This window comes from Carassius auratus, unplaced genomic scaffold (assembly GCF_003368295.1).
Source record: "Carassius auratus strain Wakin unplaced genomic scaffold, ASM336829v1 scaf_tig00040939, whole genome shotgun sequence".
Classification (NCBI taxonomy): domain Eukaryota; kingdom Metazoa; phylum Chordata; class Actinopteri; order Cypriniformes; family Cyprinidae; genus Carassius; species Carassius auratus.
This window is the reverse complement of record NW_020526618.1, coordinates 67,247-91,634: the sequence shown is the minus strand read 5'-3', so window position 1 is coordinate 91,634 and position 24,388 is coordinate 67,247. Positions and strand designations below refer to the sequence as shown.

Sequence of the window (24,388 nt, the reverse complement as noted above, 5' to 3'; positions counted from 1 at the left end):
TATTAATTTCTTTAGAAAAACATCTTACCAACCCCAAATCTTTTGAACGGTAGTGAAAGTGAAAGTGAAAGTGAAAGTGACGTGACATTCAGCCATGTATGGTGACCCATACTCAGAATTTGTGCTCTGCATTTAACCCATCCGAAATGCACACACACGGAGCAGTGAACACACACACACACACTGTGAACACACACCCGGAGCAGTAGAGCATGCAGTAGTAGTAGAGTCATTTGCATACTCATTTTTTTATATTAGTTTTAAAAGAATATCAGTTTCTGGCTTTATCTGAGGGGTTAAAAGCATTCAAACCCTATACAGTGTTTTTCTTTCTATAAATAACCATTTTTTCCTTAATTTCTCATTGAAATGAATGAGTTGTGGTAATTTTTTCTCTCCCACTATATCAACTAATCTATAAAACGTACTTTTGATTCTGCTCGATTTTTATCAGGACACACTTTTAAGGATTTATTTATCCAGAAAAATGTTTACAGTTTAAAGAATCTTTTGGTAGAATTGTCCTCCATCTTTGTTTTGATGATCTTGTATTCATGATCATATGTTTTTGAATGTGGCAGTCCTGTAGCAGCCGGTGAATCTAAATACAAGCAAACGTTCTCCCTCCTTAAACCTTTAGAGAACGAGCCGTTTGCTGACGTCTTGTGCTCCGTCTCATGCTGTAGTGTGATGACACACAAGCGTAACGCTCAGACGTGAAACGCAGGACTCTGGGAGGCTGCAGAGGTGTTAAATAACTCCGATGAAAGCGTGTCTGATCTGGTCTTGTGAAGTGACGTGTAATGGATCCAGGCTCGAGTGCGAGGCGTTTTCTCTTCCCATGGGTTCAGCCCGCTGTCTGATTCGGAGTTTGCACCGCATGTCGTCATCTGTGCTAGGCCTCCTAAAACAACTGATTTACATTGAGTTCTAGGCACAGGTGAAAACTGCATGCATCATCATGTTGATCTCTATCTTGTTTCAATGCAGATCTAGAGCTGAATGGGACGGGTTATGGAGATAAGGGTGAGACTCCGCCCCCACTTCCTGTCAAGAGCAGCATGGGCGACTATGGAAACTTGATGGACAACTCAGACCTGGCCAGTCCGACCACGCCCCCTCCTCCACTGCCACACCAGCGGGTAAAACACTCCATCAGTGATCTTCATTTCCATTATTTTCACATGATCATTAGTGGTTACAAATCCATGAAGCCGTGTCTTCCTGTTGCTCAGCTCTGAGGATGATCAGTGTAGACACACCGAGCGCCGTGATTTACACACAGCAGAAGTGTGACTGTGCCCTTGAGTCTCGTTCTCTCTGCAGGATTTTACTTTAAATAATCTCAGACACTGTTTAATTAACCCATAACCTGAACTTCTCTGCAGCTGCTGGAAGTTACGACACATTACAGTGTTAAAGGTAGAAACGGCTTGAAGTTCTTTGCTGTATGACGGCAGGATATAAAATATTATTTTATGATGCACTTAATCTTCAAAGGCTTGGGGTCGAAAGAAGTCTCTTATGCTCAAGTCTGCATTTACTTGATCAAAAAATACAGTGAAATATTATTTCATTTCAAATAATTGAATATACTTCAAAATATAGCTTATTCCTTAAAGTTGAATTTTCAAAAATCCTTCAGAAATAATTTTAATACACTAATTTGGTCATTTCTTTAGTATTTTTTGGTCGTGAACCATGAACAGCATTATATTTATATATATATATATATATATATATATGTGTGTGTGTGTGTGCGTGTGTGTGTGTGTGTATGTGTGTGTGTGTGTGTGTGTGTGTGTTTTACTGTTGATCAATTCAGTGCATTTTGGCTGAAATAAAATATTAATTTATAAAAAAATATAATTATCCTTAACCCAAACATCTGAAAAGTTTTTTTTTCTTTTTTATTAGTATTAGATTTACTTTATTATTGATTCAATTACGATCACTTTATTATAATTGCTCATAGTAATTTAAGATTAGAGATTTGACTGATTATTTCTTTTTCATTCATTAGTTCATTGTTGCTTTCATATTTCACAGAGACTTTATTTTGTTTTATTTAATCTGTTAGTACTCCTTAAAGATAGAGATTAGACCAATATTTGTTTTACAAATACACCAAAAAAAATCTGATATCAAAAGGAACAAAATTTAAATATGATAAATATATTTATTTATTTTAAATGTATTCATTCATTCTTTTGCGAAGAGACCAGATCATCAGAGACTTGACTTGGAGCAGAAAGGAAGCGCTTTAGTAATGTTGCGTGGACAAGCTGCACCATCTGATCTCTCTAGTGACTCGAGTTAATGCTTCACGCAAGTGTTTTAAAAACTCCATCTCTCTCTTCCTCATTTTTCCAGCACCTTCCGCCTCCGCTACCCATGAAGACCCCTCCTCCTCCTCCTCCGAAGACCACTCGCAAGCAGACCTCCATCGACTCGGGAATCGTCCAGTAAGCCAGCAGACACCATCGTCAGAACGGAGACATCCGCATCGGCCCTCTTCCAACGATTTCCCGTCAACATCCCTGACAGAATGACATGATGAATCCCTCACCTCACTCCTCCGCTCAACGGCTGATGATCGTCCACATCCGGATCAGACCTCGGAGCATGCACCCCAGTGACAACACCAGCTCTATTCCACATCACTCCAGGCGTCAGACGACAGCAAATATAGACGCAGTGTAGCTGGAGTCAGGGAATTCTGGGTATTTTTGGCAGATGGTGCATGTCTAACTAAAACTCCACTTGAGATGAATCCAGGGTTTTCTCCCTTTAGGTTTTTTCTCGCTTTGTATGCACATTCTCATTGAGACGCGTGACCAATTCAAACCACAATCAAAGTTTCCTCTTTCTCTCATTTTTACATGATATTTTTATCCTCTATATACACATTTATGTACAGAGGTATTTGTATATATGATTTTATTTTATTGTTTTATTTTTTATATTTTTTATCCTTTTTTGTATTTGAAGTTTATAAAAATTGGCATTTTTTTTTATCCAAAAAGGGCTTGGTTTTCCAATAAGAGGGAGTGTAAAGGTATTATTACATATATATTTTTTAATTGTATTTTTTATTTGTGTAGTTGTTTAAAGTCATTGTACCAATCCAGCATATAAACCACATACAAGCATACTGATAACATTGACTGCTCTAAACCCACTACTGACTTCTGAATAAACTCAGTGTATTTGTAACGTGCCTCTTGTTTGGTGCTAATTAATCCAGTGCATCGTTGACATCTCGCAGATTTCAAGTTTGTTTTGTCAGGATAACGTCATCCTCCGTCCGCTGTGTTTGTGTGATGTTACCGCAGGTCAACCACTGCAAAACCAGTCTGGAAAGGGAGAAAGTGGAGTCTGAGGTGAGGTCATTAACTCATTGCTTGTTGAAAAGCTACGTCTTCCATTCAGCTTTTTAGTACAACGTGGAGCTGAATCCCAACGACAGTGATTGTGAAAACTGGCAGGCTTGTTTGCATCATAAAGCCTGCCAGCTTTCACTTTACTAAAAAGGTTTTGAAAATAGCAAAGCATTGACTCATGCATGCATTATCAACAGAGCATCTTCTGTGAGCTGAGGGAGGAGATATGCTGGAGAGCGTGTTAGTATGTTCAAGGTCACTTTCACAGCACATTCAGTCAGAATTACTGCTCTGGTCTCAGTGAACTGATTCATTGTGTAATTCTGATGTTTGGCATGAAGTCATTGGTCTTAAACATGCAGCATTCATCATCTAAAGATGGCAGATTGTGTAAATCACACTGGATTGGGGTTTGGTGTTTAAGTGTCAAGTCATGCACAACATTTTGGATTCTGCAAAGAATGTGTGTTTGACTCTTCTTTAAAATACTGTTGCATTTATTTTTAATGAATCACACCAAAATGAAAATGTAATATCATTTTCCCCGCTCTCAAGGCATCCGAGATGTATATGAGTTTGATTCTTTGTCAGATTTGGAGAAATGTGGCATTATATCATTGGTTAATCAATGGATGCTCTGCAGTGAATGGGTGCCGTCAGAATGAGAGTCCAAACAGCTGATAAAAACATCACAATAATCCACAAGTAATCCACACCACTCCAGTCCATCAGTTAATGTCCTGAGAAGACCAAAATCTACTTTTGTAAGAGGTGTTTTTTTATGTCAAACCACTGCTTCCAGCTAAAATGCGGGTCCTCTATCTGTAATATTGGTTTCTCCAGTGAAGTCGTTTGGTCTCAATCAGAAATAAAATGTGCACAGATCAAGCACCTTTTATAAGTGAAAACAATCCCGAACACATCTTAACTAATATGTTGACACATATTAGAGGACTCTAGATGATGAACTTTTTTTATGGATTATTATAGACTCATATTTTGGCCAAAAACATTCTTAATTATGGGTTTGATTCTTACAAACACTCAGCTTTTGGCTTCACAAGACATCAACTGATGGACTGGAGTGGGATCCATTGGTGAGCAAGTGATGTAATGCTGAATTCCCCCAAATCTGAAGAAGAAACTAACTTGGCATTTTCATTTTTGGGTAAACCATTCCCTTTCTTTAAAATTGTTGCAATCCAACTTGCTTGTGTGGTAAGTTGTGTTCACGTATTTGCAGGAACGACCCGTGTGCGTTTATGTAAATGTGTTTTAGAGATGGCGCTGCTGGGTCACTGGGAACTGAAGAACGTGTGAAATCATAGAGAAATAGATAAACAGTCCCAGAAACGTCCCACGGCATCAGACACGTCATGACATTAATACCCGACTGAGGCAGTTTCCCACGGTACGCTATCAGCATCTAACCTGATTAATCCAGCTGAAGATCCCCTTTGAAAGGAAAGGTCATATTCAGGCACTTCATGATCAAATTCAGTCAGTCTCCAGGCTGAGCTTCAGTTAAGTAGCTTAGTTTTCTTCAAAATATCCTTTTTTTAACTTAGTATCACTTTAGTCACACTGCTGTCAGAACTGAAATAGACACAAAGTTATATTTTACACTTCATTGAGCAGTGAGGCTGCATTCATTTAGCAGAATATGTTTCCATGAGACAAATGACTTTGTTGTTTATTAGAGGATGCTGCATGGGAAAATATTCTGCTGGACTGTCAGTAGTTTTTCCTTCATGTTAATTACAGAATTATTGAGGCCTAATACAACAGCGGCAGCAAATTCAATTCTATTTAAACCAGAAGCAGAAAATGACTTAACTCTGTAAATCCCAAATGAGTGAGAACTAGTGTGTTTTGCTCCTTGGATAGTCCAGTGAAACAAACTGCTTGTCTTTATGAGTTTTTAAGAAGTTAATAATAGAAATACAGAGTATAGTATCTAGAAATTTTATTTTATTTAGTTCTGGATAAAAGGAAATTATAAATAAAGAATATGGTTTGTTTAATTGAATGAAACAATGGAATATACTATAATGTAACTTTCAATGTAATACTGCAATTTTATAATGAAAACAAATGTTGTTATTTTTATTATGGTTATTTGAAACTTTAAAAAAAGCTATAACAGTTTTAAGCTTTCAGTTTATTACATGAAACAATAAATTGAAATATATATATATATATAAAAAAAAACAAGGCAACATTTTTCATTCAATCTTAACTTGATGTAAAATAACTAAAACTGAAATAAAACTGCATGTTTAAAAATAAGATTATTAATAATAATGAAAAAATAAACAATAAACAACTAGATTACTAAAACTTCAACTAAAAAAGGAAAATGTAAATTATATAAAATTCAAAATATTAATAAAAACACAAATAGCATTTTTTTTGAGTGAAATACAATAAAAGAAACTTCAAATCAACTTAAAAACATTATTTCAGCAACATTTATCATTTTCATTTAGTTTAAATTGATGTACAAAAATAAAAAAACTTAAAGATGTATTATATATGTTTAAAAATAAATTACAAAAATGACACAAAATAAATAAATTACTAAACCTTCAACTGAATGAAAAACAAAATCGAAAAAAAAAAACATACATTATAAATATGATACTAGTCATACTAAAATAACACCGGGCAGCTTTGATTCCAGTCAGTTAGAGCAATCCAGTTTTCTTGTTCTTATTACGGTGATTGTACAGTATTTGTTATTTTGTTTGTATTATTTTATTAGATGCTCTTTCAGAGGAATTAAACCTCTCTGCTCATATCACTTATAGACAACTCTTATGTAACTCTTTTTACATCCTCTGGCTCAAATGTTGAGCGAATCTTGTGCCTGACATCCATTTCTGTTCATCCTAAGCAATCTGTTGTGCCTCATTTTAAGTGTGTTCGGTATATGTGTCACATCACAGGTGATGAAACCGTCACCTTGCGAGAAAAGATGATTGCATTTGCTTAAGCAATTTACAAACGCAGCGGTGAAATAAAGACAGGGAACAAACCCAGTGTCATTTATGTGCTGAAATAACATCTCTGGTCAGGAAATCAATAACAGGCCGTAAGTCAGTGTGAAATGATGTCCTGTCACGGCAGATTGAGGATGCCAACGCGTAATGTATTGCCTTCACTTTTGATCGACAAGAAACAATAATTGTAATGCAAAAGCAGAGCTTAGTCCTAAGCTGGACGCTAACGGTCTCAGACTATAGATGTCTTGTTACCAACAGATGCATTGATTCTTCTTTATTGAAATTCTTTTGCTGTTTTCTGTGAATCACTTTGTGCCGTTCTGATTTTAATATAACTGATATATATTCATACAGGAGGGGCGAAGGCTAAATTGAATCCATATTTCACTGTGATTGTGTTTGTGGTCTATCACAGCCGGCTCTGATTGGAGAGGAACATCCTCCATTGAACCTCATCCGCAGCGTTCCATAAACCACGTCTGTGTACAAATACAGACACACAAATCAGCCAAATTATGTAATTCTGGGGTGATTTTAGGTGGACTGGCCTGATTTTTTTGCCATCTGACTCAATAAATGACCCAAATTCATGCAAAAGTCTCGCAAAATCTGTACAACTCACTGCAATTAAACATTGATTGATTGATTTATGATTATGCACCCATTCACTGCAGAGGATCTAATGGTGAGCTAATGATATAATGCCACGTTTCTCTAAATCTGATGAAGAAGCGAACTCTTCTACATCTTGGAAGGCGTGAGGGTGTGCTTACAGTTTTTAGTTGAACCGTTGCTGTAACTGAAGTGTAACCTCATACATGAGTGATTTATTGTGCTCTGTATTGGCAGCATTAACATTGGCATCAGTAAAGGTGACAAAATGGGAAGAATCAATGGTTAAGATGCCTGCATTCACGTCCTTAAAGGCAGCTAACTAGGTTTTGGAGCAGAGCAATAATTTCAGGTGTTTTTGCTTGACATAGAGGTTTATTTATAGTGTGATTCTGTTTTCAGGGTTATTTATGTTGTTTTTATTTTTGTGGCATTTAAAGGGATTGTGTTTATTTTCTATTGCAGTGATTAATTAGCTTGAAGCAAACACTCATCCCACAGAATTCAAGGAGAAACTAATGTTTAATAGATGCAGTAAATATTTCTTCTGCACTGGAGCAGATCTTCACGCTCTTGTACTTCAAGGCAGTTTAATAAACACACGCTTCTCAGGTTCACCTCGGGAAAGTCTTCTGCTCGAGGCTCAGATGTCTGCAGACCTTTGAGTTTGCTATGGATCCATCTGAGTGCTTTTTATTGTGTCTGGAGGCCCAAAGCCAGAATGACATCATAAAACGGTCTCATGCCTGGCTTGTGTTGCGGCTATAAAAAAAAAAAAGGACCAGTTGTCTTTCTGACCATATTGTGCAGGACAACTGGTTTGCTGGTATCATCCGTTTTAGAGAGGGGCTTTGGACACTTTTCAGCTTGGAAAAACAAGACTTAAACCAGCAAACCATCTTAGGCTAATTTAGGCATTTTTTTTAGCAATGCATTAATATATAATATTATATCACCCTTATCAGTCAGTGGTGTTCTAATGAAGCTCCACTGTTTGCTCACATATACTGATAAAAGAGAAGCCTTTTCATACAACTGATTAACTTTTTTCACAACACTATAATTTCCGCACATTTACTGTCCATAATTTAATAACACCGTATTATCTCTCCTACAACTCTCCATTATCGATTCTGCTGCTGCTACATCTGAATACGTTGTATATGTGGGAACAGATCGATTTGAATCGATTTGCTGCATTATAGAGTCGTCCAATTAACATTCTGAACTAGGTGTGTGTTCTGATGGATTTTATGGAAATGCAGTGGGCAAACCTGCCAGTGAGACAAATAAGCAGAGGATAATCGTCCTTGTCCTATTGATCCGGGGCTCATATAATCACTAATCTATGGTCAGACTCGAACACATCGATCAGGCCACTCAAGCGACACGGTGAACAAACATGAGCTGGCTGTCCGTCTCTTTTCAGCGGCTCTTCAACATTAGACAGTTTCTTCAGCTCGGATTTATTTCCTATACAGGTACAGAAGTTGGAGCAATTTAAAAAATGGCCAGTAGCCTTTTGACACCCATGAATCAAGATTTGCTTCTTGTTGGTAGTCAGTCAGTCAGGTGTTTATTATTTAATGAGATGGCAAAATCTATTTATTTATTGCAGAAGTGCATTACATTGAATAAAAGTGACAATACAGACCAATAAATGCAGTTCTTTGAGCTTTACATTCATCAAGATTCAGCTGCGCATCACAAGAATAAATTCAATTTTTACAATATTTTCACCTAGAAAACAGCTATTTTAAATAATATAATATTAAGTCATAATATTTCAATAAACTCATAATAAATAAATATTTTTAATATTTTAATTTTAATAAATATATTTATTTCGAAAATAGAAAAAAAAATTTATGGATAAAATTTTGAATATATTTTATAAAATATGTGATTAAATATTCATAATGAATATTGTAAATGTGTTTGTCTGCAAAAAAAAATAAAAATTGTCTAACATAAAAACATAAAATAAAACCAATGTTCCTGTTAAAAGTGTCCTGATTTAGCCTGAATAAGCTGAAAAGTGCATGGGCCAGACATTATGGTAATAGTCAAACATCTATTTCAGTCAATCTAGGAAGAGATTAGGTGAAATAAGCTCATGTAGACCCGTCAAATATTGAACTGCTTGAAAAGACTTTTGCTCATGTTTTGTTCTCTTGTCTTTCTACTTGTTCTCTCTCATCCCATTTTAACATGCACAGAAATACTTCACTTTATTAAAACCAAAGAGTTTCTGTAACTCGGAGGCACATTGATATTCTGTTCATATCTCACAGCAGACACTTCACAACTGATTTCAACTGAGTTCAGCATGGGCAAGTTGCTAAAAAAGCATTCAAATGCACTATACAGGTGCATTTTGTGTAAAAAAAAGTCCTTCTTTAATTAGACATTTATTTGTAGTGTTTCTTTCTTTTTCTGAATAAGCAATTCATTCTGGAAATGTTATCTCTGCTATAGATTTAATCTTGACAGGAGTGATTATTGTGATGTTTTTATCAGCTGTTGGACTCTCATTCTGACGGCACCCAATCACTGCACAGGATCCATTGATGATCAAGTGATGCAATGCTACATTTCTGCAAATCTGTTCTGATGAAGAAATACTTATCTACGTCTAGGGTGGCTTGAGGGTTAGTGTGTTTTCAGGAAATTATCATATTTGGTGAACTATTTCTTTCAAATGCAGCATATGTAGGCTACTCACTGGGTTTTGGAGTGAGCCGTTGTGTCGTGTGAAATGTGTTTGCAGCACGTCATACACCACTTTCATTTATCATGCAGGCTATGCATTAGTCCCTGTGTGTGTGTGTGTGTGTGTGTGTGTGTGTGTGTGTGTGTGTGTGTGTGTGTGTGTGTGTGTGGGTGTGTTGACTATCGCTGTATTTTGGCTTGTGTGACTGTGTGAAATGAACAGGGTTTCATCTTTTAACACCTCTCTTCACGTAAGCACACACACTGACTGACATGAATTATTTGCCAGACATTCAGATTCACTCTCGCTGCACAGGCTTTCTTCAGATATGTCACAGTTGAAAAATTACTAAAGATCTTTTCGTACATAATTCAGCGATACTGGATGTTTCATGGAAAATGGCTGTTTGTACGTACGAGAATGTGAAACTTTTTGGCTTGGTCAGATAGAATGCAAGATACAATTCATTTATTTATATACAGTACAGACCAAAAGTTTGGAAACATTACTATTTTTAATGTTAAGTTTCTTCCGTTCTTCAAGTCTGCATTTATTTGAACAAAAATACAGAAAAAACAGTAATATTGTGAAATATTATTGCAACTTAAAATAATAGTTTTCTATTGAATATACTTAAAAAAAAATAAAAAAATAAAAATAAATATTACTGTGATGCGCAGCTGAATTTTCAGCATCATTCCTCCAGCCTTCAGTGTCACATGTAACATCAGTCGATCACATGATCATTTAGAAATCATTCTAATATTCTGATTTATTATGAGTGTTGGAAACAGTTCTGCTGTCTCATAGATTTGATGAAGAAAAGGTTCTAAAGAACTGCATTTATTAAATATAAAATAAACATTCTAATAATATATATTCTACTAATATATTTTCTTTACTTTCACTTGTTGTCAATTTAACACATCCTTGCTGAATAAAAGTATTGATTTTATTTAAAAAAAAGAAAGAAAAAAATTACTAACCCCAAATTACTGACCAGTGTATATTGTTATTACAAAATATTTATATTTTTAAAAACATAGCTTCTTTTTTTTCTTTTTTTTTATAATGATCCTAAAAATTCAGCTTTGCATCACAGAAATAAATGATAATTTAAAGTACAATACATTTAAAAACTATTATTTTAATTTGTAATAATATATCACAATATTACAGTTTTTTCTGTATTTTTGATCAAATAAATGCAGGCTTGATGAGCAGAAGAAACTTCTTTCAAAAACATTAAAAATAGTAATGTTTCCAAACTTGTACTGTACTGTATTTTGCTGTATCTGGCAGAAATCACTGGTTGTTTGCAGTCTGAATAGCAAAACACACATACAATTTTAAACAGCAATAAATATGTACATACATTGCCTAAATAAATAAAATATATTATATTAATAAATCAGATCCAAACAACATTAAAAGATTGATTCATTAATTAGCTTTTTCTCAGGAGTATGATACACACACTTTCATGGATTGTTAGTTAATATTTTTCATGTACATTTTTGTTCCAATCAAAAATCGAATTTTAAATCTGAATAAAAACCTTATTTTTTCTGATGTTTAATTGGCTAATCAAAGTAAGAAGGATATGTGACAAAAAATATATATTTTTTCAAAGTCGTATAAAGATTATTGGAGTACATTTTATTTCAGTCTTTCTACTTCAAAAATTCACATTTAATTCAGTGTTGTTTGTGAAATTCACTAGCAGTTTCTAAAATAAAATTCTTTCTACACTTTTTTTTTTAAGTGTAAATATTTTTTTATACAGCTAATATAAATCAATGCTTTAATCTTTCAAAATTCGACACATTTAAGAAAATCATCAAGGCTTTACAAATCTCTCAGCACAGTTTTGCTTGTACTGTAATTTCCTCTGTTTGTGTTTGGATCTTTAAATGTATTTGGCTTCTTGTATCACTCCTGATCTGGAAGCTTTTTTTATTATGTGACTTTATCACACTTTTCATGTTTGTTCGTTTCTCTCTCTCGATACCCAGCGACTGCAGTAACATAATGAAGAAGGTGAAGTCATTTCCAGTCCTTGAGCAGCTCTGAAGAGGTTCTTAAAGAACAAGCAAACAAACAAAAGCCACTTGAGCGATGGTGGGGATGGAGGACGGAGGACGGCCCCTGATAATCTCTCCTCTTCCTCTTCCTTTCTGCCTGAGGTTAACAAAGCAACCATCAGAACACCCGACCCTTTCAGGTTTGTGATTAAGGATGCAGATCAGAATAGGGAGTGTATTTAGTGGTAATTCACTGGGGTTTAATTGCACTCATATGGCTGAAAGGCTGGTGTTCACTGCTGCTGTGTGAATGAACGAGTCTGTTCAAGATCACTCGCTCCTCTGGGATTCAGCTGGAGGCGAGTGCCGAGGTTGCGTTTCTGCCGAAATACCATTGTGTCCTTGAGCGAGAGACTTTCTGCCACAGCGACCCGTGCTTTCAAGCGCTTCAGTGCTTCTCTGCTCAAAGCATCTGCAAAATGAGATGATTTTGAGTAGGCTGCACATGATATTAAAGGAATTTTGAAGATGAAAGTTTTCTCATTTTACACCTCATGCTCCACGGCTCTCTGATATGAAGAAACCATCAAATTAAGCATTAATTCTTAATGTTACTGTATTTGTAAAGTCATGGTTTGATATTTTTATTGGCATCTAGAGGAGTTGAAACACTTCTTATTTTAGATTACTCATATTTCAGAAAGAAATAATGATGTAAAGTATATTTTGTTTGTGGTTGTGTATTAGTTAAGTTAGATTAAAATATAAAACATGATTTTTTTTTAAATCAACATTTAATTTAGAATTTACAGAATTTTTTCATGTAAATTTATATTTTACAGTATTTTTTGGAATAATTAAAAATATATAAATTCAATTTAGCTCAAATCTCTGCCGTTTCTCAGCTGGTTGGTCCATCTGGAAAACACAGCTCTAGTCTGACAATAACATTCATCTGTATTTATTAGTGAAACTGGATATTCAACCAGAAATCAGCAATGCATGCACCTAAAGTTGACTGATTGATGTTGAAAAGTGGGTCTTTTATACAAGACTGTGCCAGGTGGTTTGAAAAAAAGTCATTTTAGATGTTGATTAAGGTACATTTATACATTTTGATAAAATAAAATATTTTCTTTGGAGTAACGTGATGAATCATGCATTATAAGGCCAGAAACATGTATTAAAGTTAATAGAGTCAAGTTTGAATTAATCTTCAAAGCACTTTTTTCAAGTTTTTGGTGTGCTTGTAACATCTGTCTCTGCAGCGATGTCTCTGACTGCAGATGCGCAGACAGAGATGCTTATTCCTCCACGCTCTGATTAAAGGAATTCCACATTTGCATCAGGCCGGCATAATTAGAAACCACAGGTGTTTCCAGAGCAATTAACACGCCGTGGAGCATTGCTAGGAGGACCGACCATAGACACAAGATGCAACTGCAGCTCAAAATGACTCTCTCTCTCCCTGTTCTCCCCCAATAGTTAGAGAGCTTAGTTTAAAATGTTGATTTTTGTTTCATTCACAGCTGACACAGCTCATTAACATGCTAACATTAACAAACGGGAGGAGAGTGGTGGGGTAAACCGATTGAGGAATGAGACTAAAACTAATGCTGACATAAAAATCCTGCTCCCTTACTGCATTTCATTATGTCTGCCTATCAAATCAAATGAAAACATCTGCATCATCTGGGCAATGAAGAAAGTGGTTCAAAGTGTGCTCATTTCTAAGTTAAATTCAGGAGCATATGTGTGATTTACTTTTCAAATAAACATAAGCAGACTAATGCACAAACCCTCTCCACAGTTTAATTAGCTGCAGATCATTAATATTGTCACAAACAAGCCATTTTTTAGCATTTTTACTATTTTGTGTACAAAGCTTCAAATGTGCATTATAGATTTTTAGACTTTGACAAATTTTATATATATATATATATATATTTTTTTTTTTTTTCAGGATTATTTGATGAATAGAAAGTTCAGAAGCATGTATTTGAAATAGAAAAATCTTAAAATGTCTTCAGTTGCTCGGCTCGTCTCTACAGAATCCCCCACAGCTTCTCAAGAGCATGAAGATTGAGTGAAATACTGAAGGATTTTCACCTTGGGAGAATGAATATATTCATTGTCATGCTGAAAAAATGCCCAATAATGCAGGGAACGAGGGGAGGGTATTACATCACACAGTAGTGTGTGAATTCATGCCAGCGTTGATAAAGCACACCTTCAGCACTCATTCATCCCTACAGAAAAACTTTACTAGCACTGAACATCACTGTGGGTACCAAGCACTCACTGTACCGCTCCTCTAGCAAACACCTGATCATTCTGGAAGCTTTTGGATCCGAAATGATTGACTTGATCTCTTGAGACCAGAGTATGGATTCCCAGAAGTCTCCGTTTTGTAAATATGAGCCTCGGAAGAGGTTATATTAGCTACAGTAAGTAATTCTAGTTGTTACAACAAGCATGCATGTCACCTCTGCAGACTGCGTCATACTCTAAAGATAAAGTGTCACTCTTTTTGTAGCTTTTGCCTGCTCTGAGACACTTGCATGTTATTTCCCCTGCTCTTTTTCTAGCAAAAATTCACTCATCACTAAATGATAAAACTTAAAGGGAAGACCTTTCAGGAGCCTTATCACAAGTCCATTCTTTTTGAATGATGGTGCAACTTCTGCTTTATTTTCACACTTGTACCATTGTCCTCTTTTATGCTAAGAAATACATCATCTGGCAGTTCTCTCCCTAGTGGTTCCTCTGATGCAAGCATTAAGAGTATGATTCAGTGGGCTATATAACACTTTTAATTGTCAATAAATTACTTGTCTTTAAAAGTTTTGGTTCAATATACTTACCTGTTGATCAAAAATAGCCTGAAGCTTATACACTTTTTTAGTAACTTTCAGGAGGATGTGCTCATTTTTGCAACACAAAATGTTATCACTTTGATAAGAAAATCTTATTTGCTAAATAATATTGGAGCTCTTCTTTGCTAATTGATCAAGCAGGCTTATTAGGAACAAAGAACCCTAACATGCACTGTATAGTATATAAGGCTTGCCACAAAAATATGAAGCAGCACAACGGTTTTCAACACTGATAATAATCAGAAATGTTCTTGAGCAGCAAATTAGCATATTTTCATGATTTCTGAAGATCATGTGAGACTGAAAACTGGAGTAATGATGCTGAAAATTCAGCTGCGCATCACAGGGATAAATTACGTTTTTAAATATATAAAAAAAGACAACAATGCTTTTCAATTTTAATAATATTTTAAAGATTTTAGATTTAAAAAAAATCTTATTAATGCATCCTTGTTGAACAAAATATACTTCTGTAACAATCTTAGTTATTCAAAACCTTTGACTGGTAGTGTATTTGACACACACACACACACACACACACACACAAATGCTTATCAGGTTGCACTCTCCCTATTTCACAAATGTAGATGATGCACTATTCAGAGCGTCTTGTCACCTTCCAAGTGCATCAGAGTCTATTTGTTCTGCGTGTGAGAGAACATAAGGACTCTCCTGACACGAGCGTTTGGACATGTGACATAACAGCAATCTGAACTCTGCAGCATCTGATTGACCTTTGAAGAGCAGAATACATTTCCTGCCACACATCCGACAGACTGATGCATTTGTTAATCTAACCTTAATTACGGGCCAGAGTTGAACAATAATGAGAAATTTCTTATTCTTATTCTTGGCATGAAAAAGGATGAGAGATAAAAGCTCTTGACAGTGGCTCGCTTATTAGAGCCATTTACAGATAATGCAACATTTCCCATCGCGCTGATGACGTGTTTCTCTAAAATGTGTTGAAGTGTCTCTCTGAATATTGTTCCCAATTAATTAAACGTTTACTGGCTGTATTATAAAGTAATGAAGGTCCCCAGTGGTCCTGAAGTGTTTCTGTTTCATGTCTTCGCCCTTCAGGAGGGTAAGTATCATCAATAACTCTCATCAGTCATTTTAACTCTGTGATCACGGGGCATTTGCTGATAGTCAGACTTCCACTCATCTGAGCTTAAAGCAGGGAAGCGGTGAGGGCCTGGATAAATGTTAAGGAAATCATGAATCATCCTTTGATGTGTTTCTCTCGCCTTTGCCTGCAGAAGTGGCCTACAAAACCCCAGTGCACTGGAGGAGGAGTACCACTGACCCCATCAGGTGGATCACTGCAGGTACATCTAACAAAAGCGGTTACATCTATGCTTAAAGGAGACCTATTATGACACATGCACTATGTGTCCTTAGAATGTGTCTGTGAATTTCCAGCTCAAAGTACCCCACAGATTATTTATTATATCATTTTGAATATGCCTGTTTTGAGTAGAAGCAGAAACCCCATTTACAGAATAGGGCTGTGCTTGTACAGCTCATTCCTCAGATACCGCAAAAAAAACATCTGTTTGGTTTAGATTATCATGTCTATCCTGCGGCGGTCTCACGGCATGCGAGCACTAAACTAAATTCTCTTTCATGTCTTATTGCACTGAAACTGTCAAATACACAAAAGTCTGTAAAGAAAAAAAAAAACACGAGTTACAGAAACAGTCAGTTATGTCTGTGAAGGTAAACAGCTGGGAAAGAAATCACACATTTACCGTATTTTCCGGACTATAAGTCACACTTTTTTTCATAGTTTGACAGGTCCTGCGACTTATAGTCAGGTGCGACTTATCAAAATTAATTTGACATGAACCGAGAGACATGAACCAAGAGAAAACATTACCGTCTCCAGCCGCGAGAGGGCGCTGTAGTCTACACTGAGCAGCATAGAGCGCCCTCTCGTGGCTGGAGATGGTAATGTTTTCCTCTTGGTTCTTGGGTCTAAATAAATGCGACTTATAGTCCATTGCGACTTATAGTCCGAAAAATACGGTATATTATATCTGTGTAGACGCAATTTGATATACAATAAATAAATCAATAAATCCACTGCTCTCTTGTCTTCTCTCTAAAGAGTGTTCTGTGCTCGTTTGGCCACCCAAAGTCAGAAGAGTTAGCATGCTTTCCTTGAATTTATTTAAAGCACCCTTTTCTAGATAATTAATCATAAAAATGATGACTAATAGGCCATAAACACAGTTACATCTTCTCAACAACTTATCTGTACAATATATTTATTAGCCAAATTGTATTACAATTATGATAAACGGTCAAAAGCACAGTGTTTTTCAGAAGTGCATCTAATCTTGCTGTACGTGCATCAATGACTTTTCATGTAACTAAATGTGCACAGTAAGAACACTAAGAAATATAGGCTACTCAATATTTGATGCGCCATCCTTACCTGATGTTCGTGATCGTGTTCAGGGGGTTGGGGGTTGACCGTATGTATATCTATATACAGAATCAGCAAACAACAGTTGTCTAGTAATGTAAAAGCCAATGAATATACACATAAACACACACACACACACACACACACACAGAGAGAGAGAAAGAGAGTGAAACAGAGAGAATCAAAATATTGTGTAGTAAGCAAGTTTCCATCTGCAATATAAATACACACAACATGTGTGTGTATGTGCATTGTGTATTGACAATATTGTATGACGTAAAACAATCGCACAGATAAAGTACTTTAGATGACTAGCCCTTAGAAAAGCTGTGTCTGTTATTCTTGTGAGCAGAGAGATAAGCAGAGATAACTGGTTGTTAAAGCAACATTTCAGCTGAAGATACTGATGTGAATCAGCAGGTGAAACCTCCAAGCATGCACAGAATGAGGATACAACAGAAACAAACATCCACCTGCTGAATGATGGTACTTCCACTGAATGATGACACAAAGGTTAAATGTTTTATCATTCTGTGTGAACAATTCCAGATAAAGAGACTGTTGAGCGAATCCAAATAAGTCAAAATTTCCTGTATTAATTAATTCCTGTATTATTCTTTAGTGCTGATTTGTGCTGTTGATAGCAAAGCCTCATGGACCAACTAGAACTGTAAAAAAGTATCGTAATTTAACTGCAAATGCAGCAGTAAACCTGTTCAGTAAGTTTCCTTTACTTTATATACAGTGGAAAACTGTAACGTTATGTTAAATTCTAGTAATATTTCACAATATTTCTGCCTTGGTGAGCATTAGAAACATGTGTGACCCTGGAGCACAAAAGCAGTCTTAAGTCTCTGGGGTATATTTGTAGCAATAGCCAATAATACATTGTATGGGTCAAAATAATAGATTTGTAGTTGATATTAAGTAAAGATCATGTTCCATGAAGATATTTTAATTTTTCACTGTAACTAAATTAAAACTTAATTTTTGATTAGTAATATGCATTGCTAAGAACTTCATTTGGACATCTTTAAAGATGATTTTCTTAATATTTAGATTTTTTTGCACCCTCAGATACCAGATTTTCAAATAGTTGTATCTCAGCTAAATATTGTCCAATCCTAAAAAAAAATGCATCAATGGGAATCTTATTTATTTAGCTGTATAAATCACAGTTTCAAAAAATTGACACTTATGACTGTATGGTTTTGTGGTCCAGTGTCACATTTTTTGTTTCACTTTAGACATATGTATGCATTTAGCAGATGTTTTTATCCAAAGTGACTTACAGTGCATTCAGGCTAACATTTTTCACCTAACATGTGTTCCCTGGGAATCAAACCCACAACCTTTTGCGCTGCTTATGCAATGCTCTACCACTGCGCCCTAGGAGCAATTTCTCATCTTTAGACTTAACAGGCAGAAAACAGAAACTTAGATTTCTCTATTTTCCTCACATAATGCCCAAGTCTAGTATTCAGGAGAACATTTATGGTGCATCTGCATCTTCTTTTAAAAAAGGCAATTCTTTACATTTTGTCTATTATGCACAATGACATCACTAATGTTTTGTACCGTAGGTGAGGTGTGTAAATGATGACAGTGTTTCTGGATGATTTATTCCTTCAATGTTCTGCTGTCAGGTTAAGTAGTGCATATCATGTTGGCATGCAGTGCATATTTGTTTTGTTTTTAACTTTCTTTCTGTTTTGCATACAAATAGACGCAGGCCAAAGGACTGTACAGTAAAAAAAAAAAAATAATAATTATAAAAAGACACATTATGTTTAAACAGTTATAACTATGTGTTATAACTAAGTTATAACTAAGTTATGACAAGCCAACTTTTCGTATGGTGTGTATCACTGCCAATTCCATGATGTTTATAAATGATTTTGGTCATATCTCTTAAAAACCTATCTTAAAACAGGATAGAAATCCTAAAAATGAGTCACAGATTAAACTAGTATAATTTCTTAATAACACTTTATTTTGCAGGGTCTTTGTTACACGTTACATTCATTTAGTATTATAAAGTCTATAGGTAATTCTTTTTTTTTTTTTTTTTTTTTTTTGCATTGAAGTTACTCGTAACATTATTTTATGATGTTGATCTGTCACATTGTCTGAAATGTGAAATGAAGCACTTTTCTATTTTGTAAGTTTTTGGTGGTGTTCCAAGACCAAAAAAAAAAAAAAAAAAAAAAACCTTAATTCCAGGGTGATGTTCTGTCCTTAAGCAAAGGTGTGGACGATTAAAAACCACTGCAAACTTCCTGCTAACTCACAGCAGGTTCAAGAGCATCGTCAAAGCAGCTGTCTGAGGTTCGTGAAATCATTATCTATAATGCTCCATGAGTGATAGATCGATTCTCTTGTAAATTGAGCATAAACATTACTTAATAATATAACATCTTTTATTTCTGAAGCGAGATATATTCGTTTTTACTCCACTAAATTGTATTTAATTTTAATTATATGAAGAAAAGGTGATTTAATTTTTTTTTTTAAAGGGTTAGTATTACTGTAAGCTTGAATTGAGTGCTTGCATGTGGAGAAACGGAAAATGAGTATGAGTAAACCATGCTGGTATATCATGTGTCCCTAATTATATTGGTATGTGTTAACTATATACATTAAAAAGCAAACTAACATGCATTACATATTTGTAATAAGCGTACAGTGTAAAAATGTATTACGCAACATACTTATAAATATAAAGTAAGGGACTTCTTATTGGATTTTTTTTCCTCCAGTTTTAGTGGCTTTGAATGACTCCAGTAAGATTTGATTGAGTTTCCCTGAGTTCCAATAAGAGATTTTGGTTTAATGCATTTTTGATATTGCATGCTGCTTTAATAATGCTGTCTGATTGCAGAAGAAGGGCTTTTGGTTTTATCTCTGACATCAGTGTCATCATGAGATTGTCTCCAGTTTTCCAACATCTGCGGTTGTTCATATCAGTTCTAATACTCGGTAAAGTTTAGTTTGATTGATTTTCAGACTTAAGCTGATGATACATGGAGCAACTTTTTGAGCAATGTTGCCGTCAAAGGGCAGCCAGGTGAGACACAGGGCCCACGAAATCTTAAAGCCCATTCTCAATGGGAAATTGCCCAAGCAACCTTGCAAAATTTTGCCCCATGTATGGCAAAGGCAATAAAAATATGTGCTGCTGAATTTAATCATCTCTTTTTCTTTTTAACAGCCAGGACACAAATAATAGCAACATCAGGTAATACAGATTTTATTAATTAGAACCAGATCTGTTTTTCCTCACAACCTATAAACGCTGCTTTGGTGCGAATAGAACAAACTGAAGAAAGGAGTGAGCATCTCAATCGAAGTTGTAGCTATGTAGATGGCATCTGATTATAGTTTTGGAGACTTTCTGATCTGCAGGTCTCCAACTGATCCATGTAGACTATTTGTCTTCTAAAAAACATCCTCCTCACGGTGTACTGTATGATTGTTATGCGTACAGGTAGTACGCTTGTGTGCCATCTCATAATTATAGCCTAGTTACACTTGAAATTCACTATTTTATTCTTACAGTCAGCATGAGATATAAATTAATCTGTATTTGTATGTTATAAGTGGGATAATGCATGGCTTTCTGTGCATTAAATTATTTGAATGCACTTTTTTGGAGGCTTCACGTCGGGTTCTTCTTGGCCTCCACGTTGTGCATTAAAATCGTTAAAGGCACAGCTAGCCATGCATTATCCCGCTTATACCATGGGCATTTGCCAGCATTGACAAGTTAAAGATGTTGCACAATATGTGACCGCAAGGGTAAAAATGAAGGTACATTATTAGTCAAATATGGCTTTTGATGGCATTCTGCCTGCTTCAGATAAGACACAGAGATGGAGTAGTGTGATTTTATTTAAAAAGCAATTTTACAACTTGTTGTGGAGTAATATAATCTAGCGATTAAGTATCTAAGCTATTTTATGAATAAATGTCGCAGGGGTACGTTGACAAGTGTGTGCCCAATCCTATCTGCGATCTCTCTTTCTCTCTGTGTGTGTGTGTTTGAGTACAAGTGATGTGTGTGGGTATGTGTGCATCAGTAAAAGCAGCACATTATTATAAAAAGGTGATTAAACTGACTTGGAACTACATGTGCTTTAAATAGTTTTAGCGGGATAAGTCAACGTCTATGTATGCATTAAGCAATTCTAATGCAGGATGCGGAGGCAAAGAACTTTTATTTGAAAGATGATAAACGGATTTACCAAGGGTGCCAGTTACACTTAAAGTCTACCACCAGAGGTCATCAGCATCCCTCAAAAGATTACATCCAGATTTCTCACAGGAGATAAACATGAGTGGAAATCAAATGTCACATTTTTAGTATTTTTTGTTTGCTCTCTAGTCACCACCAGCAATATTACACTCATTCAGTTCAACAGCAGGATGCACGATAAATTTTACTGCTGCTGATGGAAGCAATTTATAGTTATGTTATCGATATTTCAATTAATTATCAATAGACAGAAAGAGGCAAAGTGTGTTCTGTGTGGGTGTTTAGGGTTAAATACCCGTGACAGTGCATTGTCTCTCTACATTGTCAGTTTTGTGTTAGGGCTAATCAATAAAAGAGATGAAGAGATGCTCTAAAATTGGCTGTGTGCAAGTTAAAAAATGTATGATTCTTAAATCCACTTCTCCACTTCTTGGTAGATCTTATGCTAAAAGTGTACTGGTAATTAAAATTATTTCTTTTATAAATTGATTTATTTTATGTTTTCACAGATCCCTGCTATAACTACACTGTGCTGGATGATCCTAGGAGATCCACAGACAATCGATATTCCTACGAATTAATGTGTGACGTATGGGTCAGCTGGAGCGGCTGGTACCGTCTCTTCATTCATGGTCAGAGCGCTCAGATGCCAGACACATGTGTTGATAAGTATAGCTGTGGCACTAATGTCCCGCTGTGGCTGAACGGAGGTCATCCGAATGTTGCGGATGGAGTGGTCACTCGAGGCGTCTGTGGTCACTGGTTCAATAACTGCTGCCGTACTCCATCCAGTTCCATTAGAGTCAAAGCCTGTCCAGGAGGTTATTATGTCTATGAGTTTGTGGTGCCAGTTACCTGCCATTTGGCATACTGTGCAGGTAAATATAGTTTGCATTCACCCATGTATGTGTTTGTGTAATACTTTATAATATTTGTATGAATATTGTATGAGTTTTTGGTTTACTGTGGAGGAAAATACTTTTAATGTTTTGCACAGTAGTGCTAATTTCGTTAATAAAAACTATTTGTCGATGAGCTTGTTTATATTAGATGAGACAAACCAATGTCATTAAATGCTAACTGTGTCTCTGTATATCAACATGCAATACTGTTGACAAAAAAGTGAGAATAAATCATTTTTTGTTTTTTTCTCTCGACAGGACGAGGAATATTCTACCCATTCGGCTGGGCAGTAGGAGACGCAATAAATCCTGTTGTTGATGATGAAAGCTCCTCTGTTATTCAGCTGTCGAGTCCATTTCTGTTCTTTGGTCGCACATACCAGCAGATTTATGTACGGATTTGACTCCATCTTCATTGTAGGTCTAAATGTGAGTGGTGAATGCTTTATAAACTCATCTGAGGTCAGTCATTTTCACAATATGTCGCATGTTTCAGGTGAATAATAATGGACACCTCACATTCAACAAGGCTTCAGCGGAATATGTTCCATATTCATTTCCTGGTTATGAAAGCCAGGATATAATCGCTGGTCTCTGGACAAACCTCGACAACAGTGTGAGAGGTTTTGTATCTTATCAGCAGTACACCAGTGGAGATGTTCTCTCTCAGGCCACTCAGGACATAAACACACATTTCCCAAATCTGACTTTCACTGCTTCTCGGGTTTTTGTTGCAACGTGGAATAAAGACGCTTACTCCAACTCAACCATCACAGTAAGATTGATATTCTTCTCAAATATGACTGTTTTTACTTTAATCGTGAATCAGTTTCGGAAATCTTTATTGGCATGAATGTATTAACACACAAAGAAAGTGACAGAAAATAACGCAAATCAGTTATGACCACAGTTTTCTGTAATGTAACTAATTTCACAAAATACATAAATAATGAAAGTACTTATTTTTCCAATCTCACAGGAAACATCGTTTCAAGTGGTTTTAATTTCAGGCAGTAATTCTTCATTTATTCTGATGAATTATGGTGAGATTGCTGAAACAGGACTTCCAGTGCAGGTGAAACAAACTTGCGTTCTGTTCTGTGAACAAAATGTTACTATATACCACTGTACATAAATATTTTGTTTGTTTAAATATGTTTTGCACACTTTCAGGCTGGTTATGACACAATAAACTCTACACACTACTTTGTGGTTCCTGGGTCAGACAGCGGCAGCTTCATCTCAAACCTCAGGAACTCCAGTAATGTTGATGTTCCCGGCCAATGGGCCTTCAGAGTGGACAGCGGACCAAGAAACAGCCTCTTGAAAAGTAAAACTCTTTTCAATGTTTAGTCGTACATTTCAAATATCCCCATATAATATGTTTGTATGATTAGCGTCAATAAATCCAAATGAGTATTATATGTGTTTGTGTGTTTTTCTGTTCAGACAATGTTGTTAGTTTTCGAGTGAGACTTTCCTCATTTTCAGACCTAACACAGAGTGGAAACACTGAAAGGCTTTTACAGAAAGTAAGTCACGCGCACTATGAATGTTGATACAAAAGTCAACAATAAAAGATGATTGATGGAAAGTTTGATCTGTTTGTCCATCTGTGTTTCAGATGAAACAGGAGCTGGTCAAATACGGTCTGCCAAACAACTGTGAGCTGAAGTTAAGAAAACTGCAAAAGATAAAGCCATAATTACAGTTTCCTTCAGAAAAAGTCAAACTGGTTTGTTTACCATCTGACAGCAAATATCCCTGATGACTGATGATGTAAACACCTTATTTAGAACAATATATTATAAGGATACAAAAATTGATCATGTATTAAGAGCTCCATGTTGCTGAGATAATTCATACCCGTTCGTTTGAAGTAGTGATGTGTCGTTCTTTAATGTGACTCGGGAAGAACGAGTCGTCTCGGGGAGTGAGTCTTGAGCCGGAAAGAGAATTGATTAGTTCATAGTTCGGGTCTATCCAGGGGGGCAAGGTTTCATATTTTATTGAAGCAGTCCTGGGTGCCTCCATTGGCTAGCGGACCCCCACCTGCTGTTAGCATTCCATTGACTCCCATTCATTTTGGTGCCACTTTGACAGCGAATAACTTTACATCTGAGGCGTTTAAAGACTCAATTTTTCCATTAATTATTTCTAAAGAAACACGAAAATGAAAGGGGA

The 24,388-nt window shown here is 35.8% G+C and overlaps 1 protein-coding gene and 1 long non-coding RNA gene across 2 annotated transcripts; both read left to right on the top strand.

The window, feature by feature from the left end:
• The first annotated feature begins 887 nt into the window (after positions 1–887).
• Positions 888–3,216, top strand: LOC113084937 (uncharacterized). The gene is made up of 2 exons (XR_003283892.1): positions 888–1,142; positions 2,374–3,216. It is a non-coding gene; the product is annotated as an uncharacterized LOC113084937 (long non-coding RNA).
• A 12,426-nt stretch (positions 3,217–15,642) lies between these two features.
• LOC113084936 (uncharacterized) lies at positions 15,643–23,987 on the top strand. Its single transcript, XM_026255036.1, has 9 exons — positions 15,643–15,700; positions 15,876–15,944; positions 21,812–22,180; positions 22,463–22,596; positions 22,701–22,979; positions 23,184–23,279; positions 23,378–23,534; positions 23,654–23,736; positions 23,829–23,987. The coding sequence occupies exons 1-9, from the start codon at positions 15,643–15,645 to the stop codon at positions 23,907–23,909; spliced, it is 1,326 nt and encodes a 441-aa protein (XP_026110821.1). The 3' UTR covers positions 23,910–23,987.
• Positions 23,988–24,388: the final 401 nt, after the last annotated feature.

Coding starts and splice junctions, on each gene's coding strand:
- LOC113084936 (XM_026255036.1), top strand. CDS start 15,643: ATGAAGGTCCCCAGTGGTCCTGAAGTGTTTCTGTTTCATGTCTTCGCC. Junction 22,181..22,462: donor CCATTTGGCATACTGTGCAG/GTAAATATAGTT, acceptor TTCTCTCGACAG/GACGAGGAATATTCTACCCA. Junction 23,280..23,377: donor AAACAGGACTTCCAGTGCAG/GTGAAACAAACT, acceptor GCACACTTTCAG/GCTGGTTATGACACAATAAA.